The 13,269-nt window shown below is 48.3% G+C and overlaps 1 protein-coding gene across 1 annotated transcript in view; it reads left to right on the top strand.

Moving 5' to 3' along the window:
* The window catches only part of MED12L (mediator complex subunit 12L), a 432,034-nt gene that overhangs the window by 48,854 nt on the left and 369,911 nt on the right, over positions 1–13,269 (top strand). Inside the window, 1 exon segment of the mRNA XM_054714083.1 lies at positions 12,305–12,542. Within this exon segment, the coding sequence (XP_054570058.1) occupies positions 12,444–12,542 (99 nt within the window). The 5' untranslated portion in view covers positions 12,305–12,443.

Below are 13,269 nucleotides of genomic sequence, written 5' to 3'. Positions count from 1 at the left end.
AAGAAACAATACTCTGAGAACTGAACTATTTTATAATCCTAATATATAAAAGCCCTGGGTCATAATGACCAGTAATGACTGAGGCTCGACCAACTGGAAGTCAGTGCTGCAGTGGCAACCCAGCACTGACTGCTTCCACTGCAGGCTCGGTGCCCCAGCACTGACTGCTGAGGGGGCTGCGAATGAGGGCCAGAGAGAGGCCTGAAGAGAGAAGCAGGGACTGATCCGTTGCCTCTGAGGCAGCTTTTGATCAGCAATTGCCTCTCTCTTTCTCTCCCAGTCTGGCCAGCAGCTATGCCTCCATTTCTCTCCAGGCCTCCACTGGGGCTGCTGATCAGCCCTGCCTTTCTGATCAGGCCCCACTGATAGGCCCAGAGACGCTGACTGGCATAGGAACTGACCAATCACAACCAAATGTGGGTGCTGTGAAGAACCAATGGCTGCCTAGGAGGTGGAGCTTCTGATGCTAACTGGCATAGACACCGACCAATCAGAACCAAATGTGGGTGCTGTGGGGAGCCAATGGCTGCCTAGGAGGCAGAGCTTTTGACACTGACTGGCATAGAAATCAACCAATCAGAACCAAATTGGCCAGCAGAGGAGGGCAGTTGGGAGTGAGATCAGGCTGGCAGGGGAGGGCCATTTGGGGCGAGATCAGGCCCGGGAGAGGAACACACTGCCCACCCCGCAGTACTGGGTGCCAGCACTTGTGGCTATGGCCCAGGACAGGGACAAGCCGCCCGCCCTACAGTCCTGGGTGCCTGTAGCTACAGCCTGGGAGAAGCCGCCCATCCACGGTCCCCTGCGGCTGTGGCTAGCCTCAGCAAAGCCGGCCCCAGTCCTGGGTGCCTATGGCTGGCCAGAGGGAGGGAAGCCAGGGTCCCAGGTGCCTGCAACTGGCTGGAGGAGGGAATCCTGGGTCCTGGGTGTGGGGTGAGGCAGAGGCGGTTAGGGGTAATCAGGCCAGCAGGGGAGCAGTTAGGGGCAATCAGGCCAGTAGGGGAGCAGTTAGGGGCAATCAGGCAGGCAGGCAGGTGAGCGGTTAGGAGCCAGTGGCCCCGGATTGTGAGAGGCAGTCCAATATCCCCTGAGGGGTCCTGGATTGGAAAGGTTGCAGGCTGGGCTGAGAGACCCACCGCCACCCCCCCCCCCCCGTGCACGAATTTCATGCACCAGGCCTCTAGTTAATAAATATAAAACCTACTAATTATGTAACTGAAAATAAATTAATCAATTCCCTTCACCCCCCACCCCAATATCTGAGGCCAGGTGTTGTTAGCAGAGGTCTCTATAAGATAAGGATCTCACTCTCACGAGTTGTTGGAGGCAGCCAGGTAAACCAACCTCTGAGGGGAGCTGGCCATACTCAAAGGAGTGGGTCTGCCTCAGCTCCAATAGACTGATGTCACTGAAAATGTGGACCCACATTAGTGAGCCACCTAGAACCTCTGGTATGAAGTAACAAATAAAGACTTTGGACAGTAACAACCAGTCTGTGTGTCCACCAAAGGGACCATGTGGCATCTGTCCCATTCCTGTTACATGGGAGATGACTTCTACTGCGGGGCAGTCGGAGTACACAATCCTTGGAGACTATCCAATTCCCTTTGCTTTAATTTTATGTTCACCAAAAAAACTTCTGCTTACTAATTTGACTTTGCAACAAACTTTAAAACTGGCAAGGGGGTGATCTGAATAAGGGGATATACTGATTTCAATCCCTGGAATAGGCTATTCCTATTTATCAATAAATTAGCATTCTGGTTTTCTACTATGTCTGCCTTGTAGAGCTTTGAACAGCTCTGAGTAAACTAACAAAATAAGATTCTGGTGCTGAAAAGCTAAATCTGTGACCAGCAAGTAGGCCTTCTTTTTGTAAATGTGGCAGGCACCATTTTGCTGGTGAATGAGGTTAAATCTTTAGCCTTGTCATTGGTTCAGCTTGGAAATTCAAGATTCTCTTATCACACCCTTACATTTTTTTTAATCCCCAGACTTCTTTCCATGTTCTTAACTCCTTGGCCCTTCCATCTATCTAGGAATTAATTGTTTTTTGGGTGTCCACTGTCTTCCCAAGTCATCTTTACTTTTCTTTTTTAACTTTATCACTCTTTCATTACTTTTTAAATCTTTTTCTTTTGATGTCCCCCATTTTCCCATCCTACTTTACCCCCTCCACCCAGATCCCACGCTCCCTCTGGCCCTAATCACATTGTTGTCTGTATCCATGGGGTATACATATATGTTAATTGCCTATTGTTTTCACCTTCTTTATCCTGTCTGGTCCCCCCACCCCTTCTTCCCCTCTGAAATCTGTCAGTCTATTCCATGCATCCATGACTGGTTCTATTTTGCTCCTCAGTTAATATTGTTCATAGATTCCACATATAAGTGAGGTCATATGGTATTTTCCTTTCTCTGACTGGCTTATTTTACTTAGCATAATAATTTCCAGGTCCATCCATGCTGTCACAAAAGTTGAGTTCCTCCCTTTTTACAACTGTATAGTATTCCATGATGTAAATGCACCACAGTTTTTTTATCCACTCACTTACTGATGGGCATGTGGGCTATTTCCATATCTTAGCTATTGTAAATAACTCTGCTATGTACATAGGGGTGCATATATTCTTTCTGACTGGTGTTTCAGATTTCTTAGGATATATTCCCGTAAGTGGGATTGCTGGATCAAAATGCAATTCCATTCTTAATTTTTTGAGGATACTCCATACTGTTTTTCACAGTAGCTGCACCAGTCTGCATTCCTACCAACAGTGGACTAGAATTTATTTTTCTCTACATCCTCATCAGCACTTGTCATTTGCTGATTTATTGATGATAGCCATTCTGGCAGGTGTGAAGTGATACCTCATTGTGGTTTTAATTGGCATCTCTTTGGTGATTAGTGATGTTGAGCATTTTTTTTTATATGTCTAACGGCTATCTGCATGTCCTCTTTGGAGAAGTGTCTATTCAGGTCCTTTGCCCATTTTTTATTTTTTATTTATTTTTTATTTTTTTATTTTATTATTATTATTTTTTTTAATGAATCTTTATTGTTCAGATTACAATTGTTTCTCCTTTTTCCCCACATATCTCCCCACCACCCAGTTCCTACCCCCCCTCCTCCCTTACCTCTCCCCGCACTGTCCTTCTCCATAGGTGTATGATTTTTGTCCAGTCTCTTCCCATACTCCCCACACAGACACCCCTTTCCCCCTGAGAATTATCAATCCACTCCCATTCTATGCCTCTGATTCTATTAAGTTCACCAGTTTATTCTGTTCCTCAGATTTTTAATTCACTTGACTTTTAGATTCACTTGTTGATATATATGTATTTGTTGTTCATAATTTTTATCCTTCTTCTTCTTTTTCCTCTTTTTAAAGAATACCTTTCAGCATTTCATATAATGCTGGTTTGGTGGTGATGAACTCCTTTAGCTTTTTCTTATCTGTGAAGGTCTTTATCTGCCCTTCAATTCTGAATGATAACTTTGCTGGGTAGAGTAGTCTTGGTTGTAGGTTCCTGCTATTCATCACTTTGAATATTTCTTGCTACTCCCGTCTGGCCTGCATGGTTTCTGTTGAGAAATTAGCTGATAATCGTATGGGAGCTCCCTTGTAGGTAACTAACTGTTTTTCTCTTGCTGCTTGTAAGATTCTCTCTTTGTCTTTTGCTCTTGGCATTTTAATTATGATGTGTCTTGGTGTAGTCCTCTTTGGATTCCTTTTGTTTGGGGTTCTGTGCACTTCCTGGACTCGTAAGTCTATTTCTTTCATCAGGTGGGGGAAGTTTTCGTTCATTATTTCTTCAAATAGGTTTTCAGCATCTTGCTCTCTCTCTTCTTCTGGTACCCCCATAATTCTGATGTTGGTTCGCTTGAAGTTGTCCCAGAGACTTCTTACACTATCTTCAACTTTCTGAATTCTCTTCTCTTCATGCTTCTCTGGAGGAGTGTCCTTGGCCTCTTTGTATTCCAAATCTTTGAGTTGATTCTTGCAATCCTCTAGTCTGCTTTTGGGTCTCTGTATAATATTTTTTTATCTCAGTCAGTGTATGTTTAATTTCTAGTTGGTCCTTTTTCATATCCTCAAGGGTCTCATTGAATTTATCGGCCTTTTCCATGAAATTCTTGAAAAACCTTATAACCGTGGTTTTGAACTCTATGTCCAGTCGCTTATTCTCCTCCATTTCTTTGGTTTGTGATCTGTTTCCTTGCCTTCTCATATTCTCTGCTTCCCTGAGTTGGTAGGGTAGTTTTGTCTACTAGGTGTCCTATTGGTTCAACGGGTCAGCCTCCCAGTTACTTGAAGTGGACACTCTTGGTGTACCCTTGTGTACTGTGTGTTCCCCAGCAGGAGCTACAGCAAGGGCTAGTTTTCTCCTCCTTTGCTTGGGCGGTTTTGGAGCAGTCTGGAGCTGTAGTTGGTTAAGCTGCCACAGAACAGGCCATTTATATGCAAAAGCCGCTGTGTGGAGCCTGGGCGGGTTTGTAGGATGTGCGGGGCGGGGCCTCAGGGCGGGGCGGGGTCTCAGGGCGTCACTAGGCTGGGGCGTGGCCAACGGCAATGGCTGCCGTCAGCCGTCTCTGCCTTTCCACGTTTCCAAGTCCCTGCGCCCCGCGCTCCAGCGCAGTAAACAATGATTGCTGGGCGCACCTCTGCAAAAAAGTCACTCTCACTTTCCGACCCGATGGCCGAGAGTCCAGCTTCTCCCCGTAGGCGTCTGGGTCCCCCGAGTGTCCCCAGAAACTGGATTTCAGAGCGATCGGGAGCTTGTCTCCCTGCGGGTTGAAGAAAAGCCGCGCACCCAGCCGCCCGCCGCCGGCCCGATTCGCGTGCCTCCGTACCTCAGCTTTTCAGCGATTGTGCTCCTTTCTCTTCTCAGCTGTAAATCTTCCACTGAGCCAGCTTTCCCGTGGTTCTGGGTGGTAGACGTTTTTGTCTTTTAGTTGTGTTTTTGAAATTGTTGTGTGAGGCAGCAGATTAGTTGTTTAACTATGCCGCCATCTTGGTTCCTCCGAGCTTTTTTTTCTAAATCAGAGACCTCCTTTGCCCATTTTTTAAATAGATTGTTTGACTTCCTGGTATTTAGTTGTATAAGTTCTTATTATTTTGGAAATTAACCCTTTATCAGATGTATCACTGGTGCCAAAACAATCTATAGATTCAACTCAATCCCTACTAAAATACCAATGGCATATTTTACAGATCTAGAAAAAAATATTCCAAAAATTTTATATGGACTTAAAAAACAACAACAACCAAATAGCCTTAGCAATCTTGGGAAAGAGGAAAAGAGTTTGGAGGGATCACAGTGTTGGGTATCAAACTATGGTACAAAACCATTGTAATCAAAACTTCCATCTATCTAGGAACTAACCTGGTACTGGCATAAGAACTGGCATATAGATCAATGAAAGAGAATATAGAGCCCAGAAATCAACCCATGCCTCTATGGTCAATTAATATTTGATAAAGGAGGCAAGAGCATACAATGGAGTAAAGACAGTCTCTTCAATAAATGGTGCTGGGAAAAGTGAACAGGTACATGCAAAAAAAAAATGAAACTAGACCACCAACTTACACCATACACAAGAATAAACTCAAAATGGACAAAAGACTTAAATGTAAGTCACAAAACCATTAAAAATCCTAGAAGAAAATATAGGCAGCAAAATCTCAACCATCTCTGGTAGCAATATTTTTGCTGATATACCTCCTTGGACAAGGGAAAGAAAGAAGATAAATGGTATTACATCAAACTTAAAAACTTCTGCACAGCAAAGGAAACCATGTACAAAATGAAAAGGGAACCCGCTGAATGGAAGATCATTACTTTTTAAAAATACATGTTTTTATTGATTTTTAGAGAGGGAAGAAAGGAGAGGGAGAGAGAGAAAGAGAGAGAAACATCGATCAGATCAGTTGCCTCCTCCTGTACCCCACTCAGGATCAAACCTGCAACCTAGGTATGTGCTCTGACTGGGAATCTAACTCCCAACCTTTTGGTGTACGGGACAATGCTCTAACTGAGCTCTAACTAACTATCTGCCAAGGCTCATTACTTTTTGTTGTTTTAGTTTGGAAACTCACCTGCTTCCTCAGTGATCTTACTAAGACCACATATATTACAGGTTCACTAGGACTAAAACAAACATCCCTTTAGAGATGGGCTGTCCAGTATGGTAGCCACTAGCCACATACGATTTTTAAACATGTAAAATATGCTGGTCTGAAATGAGATGTGCTGTTAAGTACAAAATTCACCCTAAATTTCTAAGACTTAGCATAAAAAAAGATGTGAAATAATACATTGCAAAATTGATCACATGTTTAAATGACAATATTTTGGCTAGATTAGGTTAAACAAATGTATTATTAAAATTAATTTCACCTATTTTTTATATTTTTAATGTGGTGACTAGAAAATGTAAAAGTACATATTTGGCTAGCAATATAATTCTACTGTCAGTGCTGCTTTAGGGAGTCTTAATATACGTATTCTTCACAGTTCTATAAGTTGCCTAAAGATTATAGTAAAAACTGCATTTGGTCAGAATGCCCAAAATTAATCCTCCATTTCTTTTTCTCTATCCTGATCCACCTTCTCAACTCATTCTTATTTTTCCTTTTGTTTAAAGGCTAAATGAAAGGGGGCATTTTCTTCTTTGATTCACAAGTAGACACACGATAAATACATGTAAGTGTAATGGGGATATAAAAAAACCCTGAAAGTAAGCAAGACTTCCTGTAGACAACCTTTTAACAAAACAGTACTATATATACCTGGACAAGCATCAATCCTAGCGGGAAAACACAGCAACTTTAATTGCTTTACCCACAGGCCCTGCAACTGAGAATTGTTTCTTCCCACTTGAGTGGGAGCATGTTCTATTCCAGAGTGAGCTGTTGGGAGTTTGGCTTCTCTTATACCAGACCTGTCTGCTGAGGCTCACTTTCACACGTTATGTAAATTATTATTTATACCTGTAGCACACTGACAGTAGTGAGTCTAAGTTGGACAGTCAGAGGAATCTCAGTTTGATCCTGGCTTGTGCCAGTTACTTTACCTCTCGAACTTCACCTGCTAATCTGCACAATACAAACGGACCGTCCTTCCTCTTCCGATGGGGAACACCCTGCCTCTGCTCCTAGCCATTCTCTACTCGCGTTTTTTGAAATCTGCCCTGCAAATACAACTGTGTCTTTGTCTTTGGCTAAAGAAATTGTATTGCTCACCTCAAGTCTGTGAAAAGAGTTTTGAAAAGGCAACTGGCCTGGGCACTTGACATTTGTCCACGGCTCAGACTAGAGAACATTCAAGGTGAAGAAGTGTGGCGTGCAGAATGCATCCATGCTGGTGAGAAAATGCCTGCCCTAGAGTGTGTGCAGGCAAAGGACATCTGTGTGTTTCCTGCAGACCCAACCTAGGAAGAGAAAGCCAGCCATGGGCCATCTTAAAGGGACTGCCAAAGAAAGGGGGTCTCACCCTAGCCAGTTTGGCTCAGTGGATAGAGCACTGGCCTGGGGACTAAAGGGTTCCTGGTTCAATTCTGGTCAAGAGCACGTACCTCAGTTGCAGGCTCCCGTTCCTGGTTGGGGGCATGCGGGAGACAACCAATCGATGTGTCTCTCCCTCTCTCTTCCACTCTCTAAAAATCAATGGGAAAAATATCATTGGGTGAGGATTTAAAAAAAGGAGGGGTCTCAACTATGAGGAAACTCCTTGTAGAATTCTGAAGACCAGAGCTTGCAGGGAGGTTACTAAGTGGCCTTTGAGAAGCCCTTGGAGATGACCAAGAAAAGGGTCAGCTTTTAAACCCTTGTCCATGCACAAAAGCAGACCTCGACAGTTAGCGTCCCAGTTGGAGGATAAAGTCCCACATGTTTATAATGGTTTAGAATTCCTCCTTTCCCAGCCACATTTCAACCCCTTTCTCTCACCAGCTGTACTAAACTTCTGCAGGTGTTTGAACTCACCTTCTTTCTAGGCTGAGGTCTAGGGAAGCCTGTGATTTTCTCTGAGTAATCCTGTTCCATGCAAACTGTTCCCAGGCTCAGGGAGGGGGGCTGGCATTAGCCTGGTAAAGATAAGATGCCCATTACAGGGACAGGAGCAAATGAGACTCACATTTTTCAATAATTTGTGGTTATCCATTGTGTTAACCAGCACTGTGATGGAAATGGAAGCAGAGCATAGAACAGTGGCTTCCATGTTAAGCCCACCATGTCAATTGGCTTAAGTCAGCTTAAAGATGAATTCAAGAATGGAAGGACAGCAAGAGAGTAAGGCAGGGATGGGGAAACAAGACTGTTTTTTGTGGCATAATTGAATGCACGCCAGTAAATAATGAGGTGTTAAGAGAGTGAAAAATACATGCTAAGGGGACTAAAGGAAATGAAGAGTCATCATGTACTTTGAGTTTGGGATGGACCCTGGCAGGTGTGGCTCATCCCATGCACTAAAAGGTCGATGGTTGGACTCCCTATCAGGGCACATGCTGGGTTTCAGGCTCCATCCCCAGTAGGGAGTGTGCAGGAGGCAGCTGATTAATGTTTCTCTCTTACATCAATGTTTCTCTCTCTCTTTCTCCCACTCCCTTCCTCTCTCTTTCAAATCAATAAAAACATATTTTTAAAAGAGTTTGGGGTGGGCTTCATATAATCCAGACTGTCCCCAGGTGGCTATCAAAAAATGAAGGCCGGGAAATTCCTTATTTGGGAATGTTAGTGAGAGCTGAGGCCAGGGATTAAGGAGAAATTGTTGGATTGGTAAATGGGGGTGGATTGGGGAGAGCACAAATGCCAGGGTGAGGGAGCAAAAGGCCCATGGGAAGTCCATGTAGTGAAAGAATGATTTTTGAGGAATTAAATGATCTTTGAGTGTATTAAAGCTGTCTCTTAATGAATTCATGCCAGGCTGTCTCAAAACAAGGGAAAGGAGTTAAGAAAGCTACGAAGGGAGAGCTATCTTTTTCCCTTCCCCTTCAAACCCTAGAGACACATTATTAACACATTTTGATTTAAAAATAAAATCTTTATGTTTAGTTAAGATTTTGAGTGATTCAACAGTTTCTCCTTTGTGGAGGTGTTGCTTAGGTATACAAGGGGATAATTTAGGTTACATCTCCCATCAGACTAGGGCCGTGGTCGGCAAACTGCGGCTCGTGAGCCACATGCGGCTCTTTGGCCCCTTGAGTGTGGCTCTTCCACAAAATACCACTACCTGGGCGAGTCTATTTTGAAGAAGTGGAGTTAGAAGAAGTTTAAGTTTAAAAAATTTGGCTCTCAAAAGAAATTTCAGTCGTTGTACTGTTGATATTTGGCTCTGTTGACTAATGAGTTTGAGGACCACTGGACTAGGGTATCAGCACAAGGCATCCCCAAAGTACCACTAGTGATATCCATCCACACACCTATCCACCCACCTATCTTCCATCCACACCAGCAAATGAACGTGTTTTTTTTTTTTTTTTAATATATTTTATTGATTTTTTTTACAGAGAGGAAGGGAGAGGAATAGAGAGCTGGAAACATCGATGAGAGAGAAACATCGACCAGCTGCCTCCTGCACACCCCCCACCGGGGATGTGCCTGCAACCAAGGTACATGCCCTTGACCGGAATCGAACCTGAGACCTTTCAGTCCGCAGGCCGACGCTCTATCCACTGAGCCAAACCGGTTTCGGCACAATGGAACGTTTTTGTGAGTGCCTACTAAGTGCCACGTTCCAGGCTATGCCCAGGTTGAACAGTAAATAACTGTACTCTCCAGTGTAAGTCTATATATTGGGGGTGGGGAAGATAAAACAAGAATGGCAAGATTCTGATAACTGTCACAGCTGGAAGATGAGTACTTGGGGGTTCATTATAGCATTTCTTCTGCTTTTATAGTATGTTTGATAATTTTCCTAATAAAGTTAGATAACTTCTTTTTTTCCAAGCAAGGAAGCAGGAGTTGATAGATGCCTAGCCACAGGGCAAGTTCAGCTTTGGTTACACCCAGGCCATCAGTGAAAGAGAAGTCCTTGGGGTAGGGTGGGTGCAGAAGGCGGACAAAAAATGCCTCCAAGTGGAGGGAGGGTAGCTGTTCTCTCAAAGTATTTGCCCACAGGGAGTAAAGAAGCCAAAAAATTACAGGTGTGACTTGGCCTCAAGCTGCGTTGGAAGGTGCTAATAGGCCAAGGTCAGGAGTGAGGGAGAAACTAGCCTCTACTGCTCTGTGTTATCTACTCTTTTCTTCCTTCCCTGTTGCTTAACCCTTTGCCCTCGCTTTTTTCTCGATTCCTTTATTCTACTCGGGATTTAATTTTTTAAATACCCCAGATTTTACAAAGCACGGCAGTAGAATAAAAAACTGGAGTTAATTTTCATACAAACTTATTTATTTGGATTTTTTATATTTCAAATTATTGATACATTCAAAGAGTAATTTTAATCTCGACATCCGAGTGCAAAAGGTTAAATAGTCAACAGAGGTAAGTAGATATTCAGATTTGGCCAACATCTCCTGAGCACCTACTATGCGCCAGGCGTTGTACAAAGTCTTTGGATCAGATTCTGCTCGCACCATCTTACAGAGGAGAGGATAGAACCGGGACCGAGAAATTCCTTATGGTGTGGGAACGTGACACAATCAGGCAGGGGCAGCTCAGGACCCTGTACTTCCAATCCAAGTTCGGGAGAATGGGTCAGAAACTTCGGATCAGGCCACATGGCTCTGAGCAAGCCACTGGGCCTCCCTGAGCTGACTCAGTTTCTCTGCCTATGAAAAGGGCTCAGTAAAACCTTGTACGGTTTCTTTTAAGGGTCACAGACCTCGACTGTCAAGGTCCTGGCACCCACTGAAGACTCCGTAAGTGGCAGCCATCATTCTTGGCCAAGGGCAGGCGCAGCTTCCCGGGCGCGCTCTCCCCGGGATCCCTCGGGCAGGGCCCGGCCCGCCCCGCAGCTCGGGCCTCGCGGTCTCCCGGTAGGTGGGCCAGCATCGCGGTGCCCACGCCCCGCAGCGAGCGGAGAGAGCGGGCGGGTCGGAGGACTAAGGTCTCCCCGGGAGCGTCACCCCCCTCCTTCCGCACGCCGGGCGCAGGTGAGATTTTCAGCCCAGGCCACGGGGACAGCGACCTCAGGAGGGGTCGTGGCGGCCGGGAGCGGGGTCCAGGGGCGCCCCTTTCCTCGTCCGGTCTCACCCCGGGGCCGGTCCCCGCTCCCGGAGCCGCGGGCTGCGCGCTCTGCGGCTGCGAAAACCCGGAGCGCTGGATCGGGGCGCTCGCGGCCGGCTCCTCCGCGGCCGGGCCGCCGAGCTGGGCATGCTCAGAGCGGCCGGCGCGCCGCCGTCCGCCGACTCGGAAGCTCGCGCTCCCGGGCCGGGGGCGAGGACGGCGGTGGCGGCCGGGCGGCGTGCCTGCCGCCCCCAGACAGCCGCAAACTTCGCGGCGTCCCCGGAGGTCGCTCGGCCGGTACCGATCCATGACAAATAAAATCTAACCCTGTCCCCCATCCCAACCCGAATCCCGGAGGCTGCGGCCGCCGGAGTGCCGCCGCCGGCCCCTGCCCATTAGCGGGGGACCAACAGGTAAACTGTTGGGGTCGGGGTGGGAGGAGGCGCGGCGGCGGGGAGGAGGGCGCCGGGCTGGAGGGGCCCGAGACGCCCGCGGGAAGGCTGCCCCCGTCGGCGCCGCCAGCCCTCCTCACCCCCTTCCCCAGCCCCTGGAGGGGCAGCAAAGGGTTAAGTCGGCCCCGCGCCACGGCGAGCGCGGCCCCCTCCAGCCGCCGCGACCGCCGGCTGCGCGACTGCGCGCCTGCCCGGAGCCGCCGGTGCGCCACCGGAGCCCCGCGGGCGTCTAGGAGGCGTCCGCCGCCTCCCGGCCGGCCGCATCCCTGCCTCCCCATCGCCTCCAGGCCTCTTTCTCTCCCCCAGCCCCGGCGGCTCCGCGCCCAGGTGGCGAGGTCTGCGGGGCGCGTGGCGGCGGCCCAGGATCCCGCACCGCTGCCTCTGCCCGGGGCCGAGGGCCGCCCTGGCCTGGGGCAAACACTTGGGCCACTGGCCTGGGCGCCGAGAAAAGTTTTTTTTTTTTTTTTTCCTCCTCCCGGTGCCCCTCCCCCACGCCCTGCCCTGCGTCCGCCTGGGGTGGGTTTGGGTCCTTGGGGGGAAAAAAGTCGCAGGTTCCCATCAGCTGCTCCTCCCCCCGGGGACAGGGTGTGTAGGGAGGGGTCTGGAGGCCGCCCCGCTGCCCCCATCAGCGCGTGTCTGCGTGCCTGGCGGAGGCAGCATCCAACCTGCTTTATTCCTTCCTGCAGCGCCACAGCGAGCGGGCGAGCGAGCGAGAAGGGGGAGAGAGGGAGTCTGTCTGCAAAGTGCTGCTCCCTGGTGCTCAGAGGCGGCTGCTCCAGCTCCAGCTCCAACTCTCATTCATTTTGCCGGTTAACATGAGAGATCATGGCCGCCTTCGGGCTTCTCAGCTATGAGCAGAGACCACTGAAGCGCCCCCGGCTCGGGCCGCCGGACGTCTACCCTCAGGACCCCAAGCAGAAGGAGGTAAGGGCGCCGGCGGGCTCTCGGGCAGCCGGGGCGGCGGTCCGCAGCGCTGACCCGGGGCCAAGTTGGCCCAGCGGGCCACGGCCGCTCTGCAGGGGGAAGGGTCGTGGAGGGGACTGGCGGCGGGGACTGGCCTGGGGACGGGGGGCTCCCCGGCAGCCTAAACCGAGCGGCTGTCAGTTCCCGCGCTCCACCGGGGCGCTTGCTCCTCGGGTGCAGGGTCACTCCTCGGTTAGCGGGCCTTGCACGGCGTTGCTGGGCGCTCCATCGGGTTCTTCTTTGCCCTGACCCTCCAGTTCGCTCTCCCCCGCTTCTGCCTGCTTAATTTTTCTTCCCGCCGCTTCGGTAAATCTTCGTAAACTTTTTGGAAAACGTTGGGATGGGGTGCATCCGATACAGGTCTTGTGTTTTGCGCCAGCTGAGCAGGGACCGGGCGAATGCCTGTATGTGTGTGTGTGTGTGTGTGTGTGTGTGGGAAGTTAGGGGGCTTTTCTGTTCAAATTTTCCAGTTTAGAGTGAAGTCGTTTTTATCGAGGTGATAAGTATTTAGTTCTTTGAACCTACTTCTTTCTATATCTCGTCTCCCCTTTAAAGATCAATATTACTACAGGAAACACTGATTTCGTCGATAGAGGCTGTTGGCTTAATTGCTGGAGGCAGTTTTGTATATGTAAAAGCAGTCGGGTTGGCTTGGAAGGGAATAGGTCCGGAAATTAATTGGAGAAAC

This window comes from Eptesicus fuscus, chromosome 3 (assembly GCF_027574615.1).
Source record: "Eptesicus fuscus isolate TK198812 chromosome 3, DD_ASM_mEF_20220401, whole genome shotgun sequence".
Lineage (NCBI taxonomy): Eukaryota > Metazoa > Chordata > Mammalia > Chiroptera > Vespertilionidae > Eptesicus > Eptesicus fuscus.
This window is presented reverse-complemented; position numbering and strand designations above follow the sequence as displayed.